The 17,213-nt window shown below is 46.6% G+C and overlaps 2 protein-coding genes across 2 annotated transcripts; one reads left to right on the forward strand and one right to left on the reverse strand.

Annotated features, from left to right (window-relative positions):
• Window positions 1-13: 13 nt before the first annotated feature.
• Window positions 14-8,762, reverse strand: Su(fu) (suppressor of fused domain protein). The gene is made up of 9 exons (XM_077687779.1): window positions 8,570-8,762; window positions 2,297-2,431; window positions 1,950-2,229; window positions 1,730-1,888; window positions 1,459-1,679; window positions 1,237-1,341; window positions 1,032-1,170; window positions 897-965; window positions 14-805 (listed from the first exon to the last, which is right to left on the reverse strand). The coding sequence occupies exons 1-9, from the start codon at window positions 8,719-8,721 to the stop codon at window positions 734-736; spliced, it is 1,332 nt and encodes a 443-aa protein (XP_077543905.1). The 5' UTR covers window positions 8,722-8,762; the 3' UTR covers window positions 14-733.
• Window positions 8,763-8,916: 154 nt separating this feature from the next.
• Arp1 (Actin-related protein 1) lies at window positions 8,917-17,213 on the forward strand. Its single transcript, XM_077687781.1, has 8 exons — window positions 8,917-9,074; window positions 13,402-13,466; window positions 13,550-13,625; window positions 15,438-15,563; window positions 15,623-15,747; window positions 15,829-16,313; window positions 16,373-16,434; window positions 16,503-17,213. Exons 1-8 carry the CDS (start codon window positions 9,027-9,029, stop codon window positions 16,644-16,646), a joined length of 1,131 nt encoding a protein of 376 aa, XP_077543907.1. The 5' UTR covers window positions 8,917-9,026; the 3' UTR covers window positions 16,647-17,213.

Raw genomic sequence — 17,213 nt, forward strand, 5'->3', positions numbered from 1 at the left:
AGTCCTTGCACTGCTGCTGTGTGGCACAAGGCCTGACCCCCAAGTGCAGCGAGGGTAAAGCCTGCCACAGCAAAGCCACAATGGACTACACCCGTAAGCAAGACGATGTCAGCAAAATGCGCATGACTTGGTGACAACAAAAGTTTACCTGCCCTTTCTGTGTGTGGCAGTGCCAACGTTCACCAGTGCGGAGCTGGAGTATTTTATGTACTATACACTTCTCCTGCAAAAGATTTCTAGGCAGGACCCATCTGCATAAAACAGTGCCCAGTACTTCTGTGCTTACAACTGCACAGATCACGTGGCTGAGATTTCTCTAATCAGCAGTTCAAAAGGCCCATAAGGAGTATCTACAGGAATAACACCACAAACAGCAAGGTTAGTGTGACAGTTCAGGCACGATGTTGCATTTTGAGCAGGGGAGTGAGTGGGCTGCTTCAGGGGACCAAGATAAGGCACAAAACAAGAACCACAACACAAAGCAACGTGTTGTGGTCCTCCGGGTTCTGCTCCAGCCGTACAGTTTCCCCCTGCACATCAATAAGCACTGGAAGGTGAGTTCACACGCACATCACAACAAAACTGACAGGGCAGCACCATATTCAGTGAGATTTCACCTCCAGCAAAAAAATGTACAGGCACTTGTTTCAGAAGGCACTCGCTGGGAGTACAACATATCGAGCTGACAGTGTACCCAATGATGATGCACATTATAAATATTGCGCTGTGTTCGTCACAGTTCTTCCGGCAAAAGTGTAATGGACATCTTCCGTTGCGGCCATGTGTATGTCTTTGGCAGAGTCAACTGGAAGAGCAAGCACAGGTGTGTCAGGTTGCGAGCTGGGAAACGTGCCCATCAAAGTGTGGTGCGCGGATGAGTTGCATGCAGCACTTACACCTTCAGCTGTGCACAACTCTTCCATGCACACCGTCATCTCCGAGATAAGGTCTTCTGTGAGGAGGATCTACAATGCACAAGCAGTTAATATCAAGACCACCACAAAGAAAAGAGGAGATCAAAATTTGTTTACCTGCAACCAAGAGCCTTGTACTGCATATGGCTGCTCGGCGTTAGCAAATGCCCCAATCACACTGGGGACAACAAGCGTTACTGCTGTACAATCCACTGAACTTTTGAATGTGAAATGGCGGCCATGTTTTAACCTTCCTCTGCAAACAAAGAATAGCATCACAAATAGTACGTATGTGCACATCTTGGCACAGCTTTGTAGCTACCTGAGCACCAAAGGAAACAACAAGCCCGCCTCCAGGTTCAGCTGCAAATGAACTGCCTCCAAGACTCTTGTTTGAGCCAGCTCTCGAGTTTCCAGGCCGCTGTCCCTGCACAGGAATTGTGCTCTTGGCAATGAGATTGGCCCAAAGAAAGCCTGTTCAAATAAAGGTAGGTCCCGCCTAACCACAATGGCTGTAGTGGGACTAGCATGATTTACTACTCACTCTGCTTCACTGCTCGGCTGGCTGCCCAGCAGCCCTTTCTTAAGTGTCCGCTTGATTTCCTCGGACTCGTACTGTGATATGCTGGGCGTGTCGACGGGGGCATTGCTCCCAGGCTCCTTGGCACTTTCCACGACAGGCGGGAACTCCTCTGACCAGCAGAGCTTGGCACTGACACCACTCAGGTCCGAGCCTTCGCTTTCGATTCCCTGATCTACTGCATCCTGCAAATGGGGACTCTCAGTGGCTGCCCCGGGCAAAAGGGAGTGAGCACCTGGATACTTGGGTCCAGCTCAAACACCGTCTCTCCTCGGCGCATGTTGGTCACCAGCCACGGCCCGCCAGCCCCTGGTACACGCTGCATCAGCGCCACAAAGCTCCGGCCGTTCCACTGCTGCGCTGCCTTGAGCTCTTCTGCACACACGCCAATGATCTGCGCACAAATGGGCAGCGTTGGTTTGACGGCATCGCCAGCAGTGGCCAAAGGGACTCACTTGAACAAAGCTGACAGGTCCAAAGGGAGTGGCCACCGTGCCGAGCTGCGGGTCCTCCATCATGAGCATGTGCTCGATCCGCGACTCGCTGTTGTCCAGGGGGCAGTGCCACGAGACGTGGTCACCATCGCACAGCACGTTCCCCGACTGGAAGACATATTTGGCCAACCCCTGCATGACGGCCGCCGGCCAGGTTGGTGGGCCCGTCTCGTCGGGCTCTTTGCGCAGCCGAAACGTCAGCTCGAAACCGAAGCCGCTCGGTGTGTCCCCGTTGGAGACCCTGCAAGGTTCCCCTGACTGCATGCCCATCCAGGCAGCCACTCCACAAAGGTAAGAAGTGCCCTTACTCGTGCACCCTGCCATCTCCGTGAAGATCCGAGAGGCCAAAGCTGACGTAGTGCCAGTGTGGCGGAATCTCTTTACTTTCATCCCCTTGGTTGGAGTACATGCTGATGTAGTCCAGTGGGTCTGGCCCCCCCAGCCTGTGAAGCAGATCAACAGTCAGCGTGTACGCACCAAACAACAAAACATGAAACAATGTGCACACAGATCTTAGAACAAATGATTCAACACCGAAGCTGTAGTGATGTCGCCTCAATCTGGACAGGCACTTTTACCCAGCAAGTGCCAAGCACACACGCAGCAAGAAAAAAAAATAATGCTTGAACAAGACGTTTCTATAGGCAAAGCTTTTCTACACTACTAAATCTGGTGGCAATGTTTCGATTTGTCAACATTGCAGAGCAAAAGGAAAACTACCACAGACCATTTGGAATGCATTTTGGCATGTCTAACATTATCCCAGCAATCTCGTTCCACAAGAACTATAAAATTCTCTTCAGTGCCACCGGAGCTACGCGAGCCTAAAAATCTCGCATAATCATTCCCTCTCAACTCGACCCTGGATTACGTGGTGAAGGCTGCGCGCGCTCTCCCGCAGAAGGGGGTGATTTGTGACGTTCTTTTTGGTGGTCTTCAATATATCACAGGCCAGGGAGTTTTGTCTTTTTCACCGCAATATGGAGTAGTCTATTTACAGTTTAGTGACCCCCCCCCTCCAAAGCAGACATTGGTTCCCACTCGCAAGCACGCGCACAGGCTGGTAAGGTGTTTTTGAAGCAATAAACTCTTGTTGCCGAATGATCTGGTTGAGAGTGAATTATTACGTTTGTCACTCACCCTGTGTGCATGCACTCGAAACACAAAAAGATGCCAAAACTACGTAAAGTTCAGGCATAGAACAGGTTGGTGCACAGCGCCGACGACGACGGATTGTCACCGGAAATGCGAGAAATAAACCGTGACGTTGACCAGCAACAACCAATAGGACAGCCGCCGCTGTAATTACGTTATTAAAGTGGTGCATAATGAAGAATTTGAAGAGTGCGGCTGGTTTTTTCCACATCTTTCACAGAGATTTGCGACCTCACCTGCTTCACTCCAGGTATTCCAGGCGATGTAATTTAAACGCCGCACAGGTTTATTTGCACTACCTTTAGCGTGTTGCATGGGGCCTTTAAGCATATTTGAAGCAAAACACAATACATAAGTGATATCTGCATTTTTCTAAAATTTTAATTAAAAATACATGGCTGCTTGATTTTTGCGATAGAAAGCAAGAAAGATACGCTGTGAAAATGCAAAAAGTGCTCATGGCACCCCGCCGTGGTAGTGTTCCAAGTTCAAAAGTAACAAAAGGTTCCAATACATGGCGCAGGCAGTGGAACACGGCAAAACTGAATTGGCGCGAACGGGGATCAGATGTGCTGTCTTTGAGAAGTTCGATGAAGCTTAGCCTTACAATTAGGAAACGCCAGGCAGCTTCGCTGTTATTAACATCAGCGTTCGAAGCTGGGCTAATTTTTTTTTCTTCTTCCCTGCTTTCTGTATAAAAGACAGACGTGTAACCATTCCAGTCGACGTGCGTGCCATTCAAAAGCTTCTTTGTTGAAGATCCACAATGTCTTAAGGCCCACTCAGTATAACTGTACAAATTGTTTACACGAGTTCCGCAAGTCGATACAGAATAGCAATCAGATTTGTACCGTATTTCCACGCGTATAACCCTCCCCTGCATGTAACGTGTACCCCCACTTTCAAAACACGAATAAAAAAAAAATAATATCCCCGCATATTGCCCGTACATTTTATACAGGAAAGGGTGGATCAAACCTATTAAAGCAGCATGGCACATTTGTGTACGCAAAAAAACTTACCTATATTTTGCATATTGAATACATTCTCTGCATGGCCTAAGCCACAATCATTCATTGTCGCTGCTCTCTCTAGAGCTATCACTTAAGCCACAGCGTCACTGTCACACAATATCATGTTCAGTCCTGTCTATGCTGTTTGTAACGCAGCATTTCTTAAATTGATTTCATTTTGATTGGTTGTAGGGTTTAACGCGCCGACGCAACGCAGGCGATGAGGCGCGCCGTAGTGGAGGGCTCCGGGTTAATTTTGATCACTTGGGCATCTTTCACGTGCACCGAAATCTCGCACACACGGGCGTTTCTGCTTTTCGCCTCCACCAGAAATGCGGCCACCGTGGCCGGGAATCGAACCCGCGACTTTGTGCTCAGCAGCACAACGCCTCAGCTACTGAGCCACCGCGGCAGGTGCAGCATTCCTTAAAGCTCTTGCGAACCGTCTCACCTGGAATTGCCTTCCATGCCTTGACGATCCAATTACAAAAAAGCGCAACATCGGGCCTACAAACGCAACCAGTCGGCGTTAAGTCAGAGAAACCTTCAGCCATCTATAATCGGTGTACAGACGTTTGACGTGTACTTTGAATTGTGGTGAACTAAAATTTTTACAGTACTTTGAATAGCATATTCAATGAATCATCGAGGCGTCACCACCGACCATTCTTGTGTGAATGCAGAATACCATCATTATACAGCAAAAACGGTAAATGTTAGAAACAGTTCACTACATTCAATTAAGCACCCAAAAATAGACCAGTGTGACAGCGAAAGCCATAGTCTCATTTCAAACAACATTCAACTCGTACGTATCATCATCATAGTATGCAAGTTTACGGAGTTTTTGAATACTGGCACTCGCACTTTTTACTCTTGAATGACGCTTTTCCTTTGCAGAAAACTAGCTGCACTGCCCAATATTTTTGCTCAGTTTGTTATATTGTAGAGCTGTGTGTGAAAAATGAGTACTACCAGAGGGATAGGAGTGGTTAAGCAGCTATTGCTGCTTGGAGGCCTCACGGCACAACGCATGTTGCGGTGAAGCTGCACTGTAGGAAGTACCTCCCATATAATCTGCACCTTTACCTCACTCCTGAAATTTTCATATTTTTGGCGTGGGTTATACACAAGAAAATACGGTATCTCCCAGCAAAACACGGTGGCCAGCAAATCCAGGGTTTCTCACTGCACCAAGATGCGGCTTTGCAGTGGAGTGCACCGATCTTAAACGACTAGCGAAACACAGACAACCTGCTGTTGATAATAAAATCTGGCTTTAGGTCAGCGAGTGGAGTTTGCCACTATAGATATGACAGCATGATGCGAGTGACCACACCTTTGAAAGTGAAAGGCCTGTTGAGTTCAGTGAATCAAGCTCAAAACTATTTTGCATTCTCAGGAATATGTTTTCCCTCTGCAAACCCATGTTCACGCCTATGGTTTGTATTTTTTTAATGCTATGTGTTCGATCACAAGAAAAAAATGCCCACACTGACCTCCGATTATATCATGGTCCAGCAAAGCTGGCCTTTGTTTGACCGCCGAATAACAAGACTTGTGGGCAAATGGTCACCCTTCTCCTCACTCACATCATTCCTCCTCCCCTCTTGACAAGAAGGGTCACAACCTCTCTGCCAATGCTGTCAGACTAAGGAGGAGGGAGTTTTGTATTCTGTCCATAATGATGTCGACCTTGACGGATTCCAGCTTCAATGTATGTCCCCCACCACTCCTTATGTTACCAAAGGACAGGGTGAGGAAGTTTTTTTCTGCACGGTTCACTGACAACAAGGACCCTGGTCGAGGTCCCCGTTGCCAGTCATCAAAACAGTAAAACAACAGTGCTATGTTGCCAAGTCTGTGCTCAAAATAATGTCTCCTTGCTGCAACTCAAGGAAATGACGCATTTTAAAGGAGCCGCAAAGACAAAATACAACTTTGTTTAATCTACTCACTCAGCAAGATTTCAGCCACGAAAGACAATTCGTAACCGGAAAAATGCCAGAAATATCAAAAACTTTTGAATCCCACACTACAGTAACGTAATATGGGTGAGCACTAAGAACATAGTTCTCCGTATGTTAACTGCATGTTAACATTCAAGCGATCTGATAAATGGAAGTAGAATCCCCACTACATTCGCCCAGCCACATTTCTTGGCAGCAGTTTTGGCCACCGGCCGCCAATCGCACAAACAACACAAAGCAACAAACAGTGACATCATAGAAAAAATTGCAAGGAAGTGGCTGGGGAATTGCCACTACTGTATCTATTTCATTTAATATCTCCATTATTTGTTTGAAGTTCGTGATAAGATTGGCATCATTGTTGTGGGGACGAAGCAGTCTCTGTGATGAGCCAAACTTGTATCTTGTCTCCATGGCCTCTTTAAGCCCAGTTCCTAATAGCTGCTACAGGCCAGATCTAAAATAAAACAGATTTCAGCTCCGTGAAGGTAAAATTTGAAACCCTCCTGAAATGTATGTATGAAAAGAAAAAAGGAAAGCTCTGCAGTTTTCTCAGGAATTTTGCAGTTTAAAAACCTGAAATGTAGGTATGAAAGGAAAAAAGGAAAGCTCTGCAGCTTTTTCAGACATTTTGCAGTTTAAAAAAGTTCACCCTGGCCCGGGATCAAGAGGATCTTTTTTTTTCAACTGCAACATTTTTGAGAAATCTGTAGAGCTTTCCTTTATAGCTGTATGGCTGCACTGCAAGTGTTTGTAAAAAAGCAGTGCTTGAAATCGAGAAAATATTGTGGCTCGCCATGTCAACGTACCACATCACCCATAGAGCTGCAACTTTTCACGCATGCGTATGTACACCCGCCCAATTTTTTATCAATATCACGTGGGCGTCGACCGTTCGGTTGAATAGCAGTGACAATTGAATAGTATGACAGTGACACAGCAAACGCTGCGAGAGTTGCTGCACGCGCACCACGCACAGGCTGTGGTTGCCGTCATCTGCTAGGCTTTTCTAGGAGCTGAGCACAGCCCCAATTCTTTCCTTCGCTTATCACACTGCTTTGCGTGCTTGCCGACTTTGAAGGCACGTGGCGCCAACACTTCAGAAATCGCTAGAAAGGCACATTTCGAAATTTTGTCGTGGAACGCTTAGGTTGCTGCTATAAGTCACTTTCACTTGCCCTCTTAGTGCTGCTAGCCAGGCTGAAAATCGGGAGCGGCGCTCTACTCTTGGAACAGCCTAGCAGACGACGCCCCCACAGCCTATGCTTTGTACATGCGGCAACTCTCGTCAAGTTTGCCATGTCGCTCCGTCATATGGTGCGGATCGGCCAAACGGTTTTTACGTGAAATTGATCAAAAATTGGGCGGGTGTACTAGTGTTCTCATCGTATCTCTTCTATGGAATGTTTGAAGGCAGTGAAGCAGCTAGAAACATTTCTGCATTCACTGTCACTAATGGGTGCCAACTGCAGGGCTACAGCAGAGCTATACAGTTGCTTTCGCTATTCATTTCTGTCATATTCACAAAACCACTGCACCTGAGAATTTCAGCACCTGTGGTGCATGCTTGCATCATCGCAGATGGCTGTACCACTGTTGGATGAACGATGCTTTTATGTTGGTTCACACTACTGCTTGAGGAATGCGCATGACCATGTTGAGAATAACGATGTATTTTTGTGTCAACCAGCAATTTCAGTACATCCATCAGGTGTATCCTTGAAACGTGCGCTTACGTCGGAGTTATCTTCACGGAAACCGCACCGTTAGTTGGGATCGTTTAAACCATTGGCGTTAACACACTGGAAAAGCACTTCCTGCGCCTAAGTAGCGCACTCAAGTCAGCAGAATTACAAGGCGCAGCCGCTGCCTTTAGCGTATGTTGAAATGTTACGGCGCAAAACGGACGAAGGACTGGGGAAGAGTCAACGCCCTTGTGCTTCCTTCTTCTATCATTCGTGCGTTTTGCACTGTAACGTTGCAATATGAACACCCACCAACTCGCTCAACAATTTATTCACTAACTGTCAATCTTTTCAACGATCCCACAGCAACGATGGCTCCGTATTCGTTTTGACAGACGCGCGCCTCACGCCAAGAAAACTGACCGAAGACATCGCCATCGTACGTTCTGCACAAGGAGCGCGAGTACGCCCGACGTACCTTTCACAAATTTCTTGGACAGTGCGTCGGACGTACTTTTAGACAGCGAAAAATGTATCGAAGGTAGTGCGCGAAAGCTGAACGAGCGCACAAGACGAGCATACTTCGTGCAGTGTGCCAAACATTCAGAAGCCGCAGGTCACAGAAATGCAAACCGCGTCTCTTCATGCGCTCGCCTGTTTGCAAAATCCCCCATGTAAACAATTATCCTACCAGCAAGTTCTTTCGGAGCACAAAAGGCACCATTGGCACACTACAGGTTTCGGATTTTGAGCCTCACCAGTATTTCAGGACTGCTGCAACCTGTAGAGGATTTGGCTGGTCGCTGTAAATTTGCAAACATGCTGAATAGAGCGCTTCCAGACCAGGCGGGATTTGAGGAAAGCCGACCACAGGGAAGCTGGATGCGCTGACCCCTGCTTTTGCTTCCATGTTGAAAATTCCTGTTCTCTCGTCTGCAGTTCAGGCAGTTCAGGCATAGCCGCATCGCAGCTTTCAGATCTGAAGTAAAAAAAAAATATTTTACCATAAAAGTACTAATGTTGAAATGTCGTTTGTATTATTGATGGATAAATATTTTCACTTATTTTTAAAGGTTGACAATGCGATAATACATTCAGTAAAGTGCGGTGAGAAAACCGAGAAAACCACGGTGTTGCGGCTGTACACTGTGGGTAGGACGTTTGAGCGAAGCCGCCTCGAATATCTGGTGTTTCCAAGAGCGTCTGTGATAGATTATGGAAACTTATGACGTTATAGTTAATCAACCAGTAGTTATAGACAACGTAAGTGCATCTTTTCTGTTCCGACACGAAGCAGTAGATCTTGTAAAAAAACTGTTCATTCAGCTCTCATGTAAACCGTCCGCCATGTTCGTATTGAATGAGTCACACGCTGTAAAAATCGTTTAAATTCGCGAGTATGTGCTTGACTATGTTGCAGTAAACATGTGAGCGAATTGGGCTGGCCGCGTAAGCGCCAACGAATCAGTGGTCGCATGCGGATCTGATGACAGAGATGGTATTGACAGATGGGCAGGGCGGAACACGTTCTAATCGTCAGCATTGCAGCTGGCTCTTTTCCCAGTTCCGCGCTCATTTTGACGGTGCTTAAAGCTCAAGCTGTCATTCTACATAAAGGCGCCTGTCTGCGTAACGCAGTATTTCTTCGTTTTCCATTTCTTATTTAATGCTGATCTCTTCTATGAAGACAACTATCATATACTATCAAGTAGTTTCGTGTGTAGTCAGTGCGTGGGCGTTTGTATTCGTTATTTGCATTTTTTTTTGTCAAAGAAACTAATACAGTTACTGCCAGTATAGTGCACAGTTGTAATGCGCTTGACTGTTCACTTCGCGCAAGGGTTACTTTACTTGATCATGTCAGGCTGTGTGTATGCGAGCAAGCGGCAAGAATTGTAGTGCGGCGCCGGCTAAGTTTAGATGCTGTGGCAAGGAAGACGGTGGTGCGGTGGTTGGGATCAAGGAGGTTTTACATGTTTGCAGAGCCTTATGACCTCCTTCATTATGCCTTAGATGAGTGAAACGCTGTCAGCCCTGTTTCGCTTTCTCGTTAATGCAATGATGTGGTGCTGAAGTGGACTATATTATGTACACGCGTCATCTGAACAAGTTCTCTGGAGTGCTAGAAAAACATCTCTGTAGAGCTTGTAAATTTGCACTGGTGATGCAAAGTGTAGGGTGTTGTCAGTATTCCGGGTGCTGTTAAATCTAGAAAAAAGCTTGGCGAACATGCGAAAACGCAGGAGCAGAAGCTGCGCTGATCAACATTTTTTTTATTGCAGTATTACAATCCAAATCTGGGTTTTCTATATGCAAACTCAAACAGGGAACAGAAAACGACCTAAGTGGGCTGTTCTAAGGCCTAGCGAAACCGTTTCGACCACATGCCATCATGTAGCACTGCGCATGAAAGGCAGATTGTACACTTGCACTGCAGTTTTACTTGCAGGTGCCTTGATGAACGCATTACATTTGGTCTGGCCTGCCTCACTTTACTAATGAGTGGGGAAATAAGCATGCAGAGGTGCTTAGAGCTTCAAAGCATTTCAGCAGTTTTGAGAGGTCAGAAGTATGTTCCCTCTGGACATTGATTAATAGAAGAATGGAGCGCACAAGTGAGCACAGGGTTTTCGCTGGTGTCCCCATCAATCCTTGTGTGCTGAATTCATTCATGAAGCTTTACAATTCACCCAAACTGCAACATTGGAAATATATTTGTATGGTAATGACTATCAGGGCTAGCGAGCACACATGGCCTGCAAATGGTAATACTTCGGTTATTTCAAGCCTTTTTGGAAACGCAGTTCAACTTTTTTGGCCAGAATCACATGCTTGACTATGACAAGTGTAACCACACACTAACGCATGTGCAGATGTGCAGAACAGCAGTGTGCATCGGTACTTCTATGTTTATGTAGGTGTTCGTAACTTTCATTGTTTACCCCACATTCTGACTGCTGTAAAATGAATATGCATTACATTTAACCGCAAATATTTTGTTCGGAAAGCTAATAAACCCTGCCTAATTTGCGTTTGCTTTTGCCGGCCTCAGCAAATCGCACAGCTAGGCATGTGACATCATAGGTTCTGTTGTGGGAAATGAGCTGTGAGGTCGCATGACCATTCCCTTTTTTCCTAATTATATAGCTGATTTGAGCGATTTGCATGTTAAAAGTGCTGTCAGTTTGATTCTAACGAGGCAATCTTTCAAATGAACCAAACTTGTGTTTTGTCTGCATGGCCCCTTTAAACGTCAGTCTGAATAAGGGAAAAATGTACATCGAAATGTTCTCACTTGATCATTTGCTTTTAAACAGCCTTATTACAGCAATAAAAGAATGCCATAAGCAGTGATATGTACTCATTCAAACCTTAACTTGACGCTTACCTTTATGCAGTACACATGCCAAAGTGTAGCTGGTCCAAATTGGGTTGCAGTATCAGGAGCTCGCGCACCCCATTTTTAATGAACAGGCCTTATCAGGCTAAGAGCCCATTCACACTTGTGACGAAGCGACGCGATTTCTGTCGTGGCAACAAAATTTGGTCCGGACCAAACGACAAAAATGATGGCCGGGTGACAAAGTGACAAAAATTCCGTCGCATTTGCTCGCTTTCGTGTCAAGTGTGAACGGGCCTTAACTCGCAAAAGTGTGCCCTGAGGTCAATTCTAGTGAACATTCAGTGTGGACGTGCAGCCATATACTGCTAAATTCGATGGGCCTGCATGGCCCACTTTGGCTGTAGAAGAAAGCAGAGTGCAGAGCTCTTTAAACTTAAACAAGTGGACTTGGACCCGGGCCATTTTCCTTCCCGGTACCTCCTTGTGGATCTTTATTCGTTTTATGGTCGTTTGCAGCTGCGTTTTGCAGTGAACTTGTGGAAATGTGCATTTTTTAGCTATTCAGTGGTAGTCTGGAACTTTTATTGATACGCACAAGAAAATATAGGATAAATAGACAGCGCCACTTGTGTCTGCCTTGCGAATTACCGCTGTGATATTACAATAGCCGCGTTTACATGAATGCGACAGTAGCACGTCACATTTCCTAGTGCATCGCAGGTAATGCGATGTGCTAGCGTTTACATGTAGTGCATTACCCTTGGTGCCATGTTGGCACCGTACGGTGTTGCACGTCGAAGGCACAGCAGCATTTCTGGCACTTCCGGTGCTTCTGGCGCAGCTGGTTGTCGTCTTTTTTTTTTTCCTCGAATCGCATTGTTTCGCATCTCACACCCTATTAAGATGTTTTTAAATGCAAAGCTGTGTTTGCATGCCTTATTGCTGTTGTCGACATAATTCCTAATGTGATGCGCTTGCAATGACATGCACTTCAAAAGTCAACTTGCATAGCTAAATCCACCCCTGTATGGCGCATTAATGTGACGCAGCCTCCTAGTGCATTAGCCCCGCCTACATGGTGGGATGTGCTAAAAAGTTGATGCGATGCGATGCGCCACTTGTCACATTCATGTAAACATGGCTAGTGGTTTGCGTACAATGTGCTTTGATGCTACTCTGGTTTCAAAATTTTTTATGTCCACCTATTTGTTAGGTTTGATTATATTCAAGGTCTGGCAAACAAACAAACTGCACGTTCAAGAAGTTTAACCTAGTACACACGACTTGGTTCCTATGGGGACAGTAAAGATGTCAGAAATCAAGCCGAGTGAAAAATTGGCAGACCATTCCAGCAAAAACGTGTGAATGACTGAACAGTCTGAAAATTCAATTGTCGACTGTTAAGTACCTAGGGAGTGTTTAGGAACTCTCTTAGGGGTGTCGTAATACCAAATGAGTCAGTTTTTTTTTTTTTCTGTGGAACTTCTTTGAGTGCTTCACCTTGGCGTGTTATTTTTGGTTAACAGTGATAAGAAATATTAATTTATCAGTACGTGTGTGAATGATCAGGCACATGAGCATGAATTGACACAAAAGAACAAGGGTAGCATGAACCTGCCTGGACAGGGCAGTTTGCAGCTGCATATTACGGTTTCGCAAAATAGCCTTGACTTGGGCCATCGCTGCCATAAGCTGTTGGGTGCGCACAAATGAATGTGTGACATGGAAGCTATATTTTCTAAGCTTCACTGCTGGCTCCTCTTGGGTGCAGTTTTTTATTTTGTGGTTTGTGAATGGTTTTCACCTGTAGCTTATGTGTGATACTGCGAACTTTTCAGACGCCAAGGGTGTGCATGTCTTTCTTGCCTCAAATAATTGGCGTTTAGACCATTCTGTAAGGTTGTTAGCTTTTGCAGCAGGCTTAATGTGGTCCAGCTACGGTGTGCATCAATAGTTGTTACAGAAACTCGCCAACCTTTGTGCAAACCTTTCAATGCGGCCAGGAAGGGGAGGCAGTGAAATCTGAAGTTGCCTGTGCCTAGGCTATAGCAAGCAGCAGTTTGTTGTTGGGAGGGGAGTTTTTTTTTTTTTTTTTTTTTTTTTTTTTTTTTTTTTTTAAACCTGCTTTTGGCGTCTTTTGACTACAGTGTGCACATATAACTGTGAATTTTTTGGGTAGGCCTACGTAATGTGGCAGCGCTGTTTAACAGGGTTTTTTTGTGTTTTGAATTGCTTCCATGTGTCTAGGGTTCTGGTGTCATAAAAGCAGGCTTTGCTGGAGACCAGGTTCCAAAATGCCACTTCCCAAACTTGTAAGTGATCACTTTGTCTTGCTGCTTTGAATGTGGCATTTTTTCACCGTGCACTCACCATGCCCTTGGTTTGATTGCTGCAGCATTGGGCGACCAAAGCACAAGAGGGTCATGGCAGGGGCCCTGGAGGGAGACATTTTTGTGGGACCAAAAGCCGAGGTATGCCTTCCACAGTGGTAATCCTTTGCACCACATTTGCGGCCTGCATTTAGCGGCTGCACCAATACATCGAACCCCCAACGCTGTACTTGGCTGTAGCAAGACCTGCGTGGGCAGAAACATACAAGGGTTGTATAAAGCACATCCTTGTTCATTGGAGCAAGCTGTCTCAAAAATGATTTTTGCCATTGTTTCATTGTTGCAGATACAAAACACTAGAATGATCATTTTTTTGCCAGTGTTGAGGGGCAACTTAAGAGACTACTGTATTCGAATAGCAGAAATTGGCTGGATTTTCTTTTCTTTTTTTTTTTTCTTTTTTTTTTGTGAACATTTTGTAAATAGAAAAGGTTAAAGGGACCCTGCAACACTTTCGATAAGCGCTTTCACTCTTTCCTTCGTGTTTGGAACCACTGCAAAAGGTGGCACTGCGTGGTTTGCTTGCCGCACCAGATACGCCTTCCGTTTCTGCTTTGTTTTTGACGCGTTATTTTTAAAGTTGTTATCAAAAAGTGTTCATTGATGCAACTGAAGGAAAACCAGCCAACAGCCGCTACATGGCCTTAGTGGCGTAATTCGAGCCGTCGAAGAACGTCAAGACCGGGAATGAGAGAAAAATCTTTTGAGTGAGTTTACAAGTTATCTGATGAGCATAGAGCAGTAATTTATGGCTGAGGTACTTTGCAACTTCCTAGTCTAAGTACTGGGTGTGTTGGGTGACTACATTCTGCAAGCGGATTTCAAAAAAAGTTGGAAAAAGTGTTGCAGGGTTCCTTTAAGGAGGAAAAATTGAGAAAACAAAAGTGCTCTGCTATATAGCTACCATTCATGGGTTCGCAGAAGACCGAATGTGAAATAATGTCATGTCAGTGTAAATTTAACTCGCACTTAACAATTACAAAATGAGCTCTGTAAAAATAGATACAAATGCATGACATGATTAGGCCTACTTTGTGCCCCCTAAGACACTCGTCATAATGTTTTCGGTGTCCTATCATCACTACTGGTAAGCACAGCCACATGTTTTGAGTTCTCATGCATTAAGATTGTGCTGCTTCAGTGCAAGTTAAATTGTGAAGAATTGCTTTGCTAGGGGGAAGAGTAAATGGGTCACTGCTTTCACGAAAACTTGTTGCTGCAGTTTGTGGCACTTTTTTTTCCTGCTGGTGTGGAACCTATGGCTTCGTGCCCTAACCAGGTTTTGGAGGCATAGAATGCCAGTTCGAGGCCCTGGGAACAATGGGAATTCAGTTTGTACAAGTATTTTTTTTTACTATAAATACATTTTCTAAATGTTTGGCACAGTAACTTGGGTTGCCTTAACTGTAACCAGATCACTGTGTAGCACTCGTTTGAAATTTGCGGCGCTAGGCAAACTAGAGAGGGGGCTTTTCCCCGCTCGGAGACTGGGCACTTGCCCTGTTCGTGACCAGTCTGTCTCAGGGGAGTAGGTGTGGTTTAATCAGGAGCACTTGCCCCACCTCATCCTCACCCAAGCCCAAGGTTGGTACTAAGTGTAGAATTGAGTGGCTTCATTTGCTGTGGTACACAGGTGCCAGCAGTGATGGTGTAGGCAAGAGACAGATCTTGTATCAGGTGTCTGCTGCAGGTTTTGTCTTCACAGTTGGCGTACAGATAATGCTAGGCTGTGACAATCGGGAACATGGGAAGAAAAAGTCATGATGAAGGTTTAAGGCGTGAGGACATTTGTGTAGGGTGTGAACAGATCACACGATGAGCACCTTGTTTTGCAAGATCGCATTCTTGTAAGGGCAGAGCTTGTCACTGCAACGAGCTGTTCCCTTTTTGTAGGAACACAGAGGCCTCCTGAGCATTCGCTATCCCATGGAACATGGCATAGTCACAGACTGGAATGACATGGAGCGGATATGGCAGTACATCTATTCAAAAGACCAGCTACAAACATTTGCCGAAGAGGTACGTGCACAGCCCAGGTTCTGGAGTGGTGTGTGCTTATCTACTGTGCATTACTGCAGCACCCTGTCCTTCTCACTGAAGCCCCGATAAACCCATTACGGAATCGGGAACGTTCAGCAGAGATCTTTTTCGAGACCTTCAATGTTCCAGCCCTGTTTGTGTCTATGCAAGCCGTCTTGAGCCTGTAAGTGTCTCTTTCTCTCTCTTGGAGAGCAGTGAGCACGCAAGCACCCGCTGAGCTTTTTTTCCTCCTCCCTCTCCCCAGGTACGCAACTGGTCGAACGACCGGTGTAGTGCTTGACTCCGGTGACGGGGTCACTCATGCGGTGCCCATCTATGAAGGTTTTGCCATACCCCACAGCATCATGCGAGTGGATGTGGCAGGCAGGGATGTGACGGGCTACCTGCGTCACCTGCTAAGGAAGGAGGGCACTAACTTCCACACCACTGCCGAGTTTGAGATTGTCAAGACGGTGAAGGAGAAGGCTTGCTACTTGGCCAACAACCCTCAGCGGGAAGAGACCATGGACACGGAAAAAGCTCATTACTCGCTACCCGACGGAACCACCCTGGAGATTGGACCGGCACGCTTCCGGGCCCCTGAGGTTCTTTTCCGGCCGGACCTGATTGGCGAGGAATTTGAAGGCCTGCATCAAGTGCTGGTCTTTGCCATCCACAAGTGTGACATGGATCTGCGCAGGGTCCTCTACCAGAACATTGTCCTCTCTGGGGGCTCTACACTCTTCAAGGGTAAGCGGGGTTCGGCTGGAAAGCCGGCCGCTCACGTCGGTCCCCTCTTGCTTCTGCAGGCTTTGGCGACCGGTTGCTGGGCGAGGTGAAGAAGATCTCCCCCAAGGGCATCAAGATACGGGTAAGGAAAGCCTTTGGCTGCCGCTGGGGTGGACGGGGTGGCTGACCGGGGGCGGGCCCTGGTTGCAGATATCGGCCCCGCAGGAGCGGCTCTACTCCACCTGGATCGGGGGCTCCATCCTGGCCTCCCTAGACACCTTCAAGCGCATGTGGGTTTCCAAGCGCGAGTACGAAGAGGAGGGCATGCGGGCTGTGCATCGTAAAACTTTCTGAGAGCTGTGCGTGCCACCCTTGTAATAACAGAGACTACGTCTGTCCTCACTTTTTTAAAGCTGGCTTGTTCAGTCCCTTCTAGCCATAGGTTTGGTTTGTATTTATTACTTTCGGGATCCTGTGGGAGCACCTCCTCACATTGAGGCCAGGTGCGCGGTAGGCACGTATGACTGGCTGGGGTCGCCCTGCTCTAGCCAGGCAGCGGGGCGCTTTCAGCATGCTGCCCTCGCTACCTTGAGCGAAGCCATCCGGGGTCGCTGAAAGTGTGGCACCTCTTTTCGAGACAATGTAGCAGGCATTACAAGGCACATTCCAAGCAGCTGCCAGCCTCGATCCCGGCATTGCCAAGCTTTCTTCTTGTCGCTTTGGTGGGTCCGCATGGGATACTTCTCACAGCTTGCCTTACAGCTTGCCTTAACTGGTGCCGCTCAGGTGGCACAGTGCATGCTGGCCCCTCGGGAGAAAGTTGTGTCCTGGGCATTCATGAACATGTGTAATATACCTTGCGCACATTGGATGTTGCCAACGTCCGCGTGAAATAAATATTTGTGCAGCTTTTGCAACCGT

Source organism: Haemaphysalis longicornis, unplaced genomic scaffold, assembly GCF_048455015.1.
Source record: "Haemaphysalis longicornis isolate Haplotype H1 unplaced genomic scaffold, Haemaphysalis longicornis Haplotype H1 scaffold_1, whole genome shotgun sequence".
In the NCBI taxonomy this organism is placed as follows: domain Eukaryota; kingdom Metazoa; phylum Arthropoda; class Arachnida; order Ixodida; family Ixodidae; genus Haemaphysalis; species Haemaphysalis longicornis.

Bases quoted from the DNA above. Each gene is read 5' to 3' on its own strand.
- Arp1 (XM_077687781.1), top strand. From the start codon at position 9,027: ATGGAAACTTATGACGTTATAGTTAATCAACCAGTAGTTATAGACAAC. The intron at 9,075-13,401 runs GTAAGTGCATCT...CCATGTGTCTAG, and splicing joins AACCAGTAGTTATAGACAAC to GGTTCTGGTGTCATAAAAGC. The intron at 16,314-16,372 runs GTAAGCGGGGTT...TTGCTTCTGCAG, and splicing joins GGGCTCTACACTCTTCAAGG to GCTTTGGCGACCGGTTGCTG.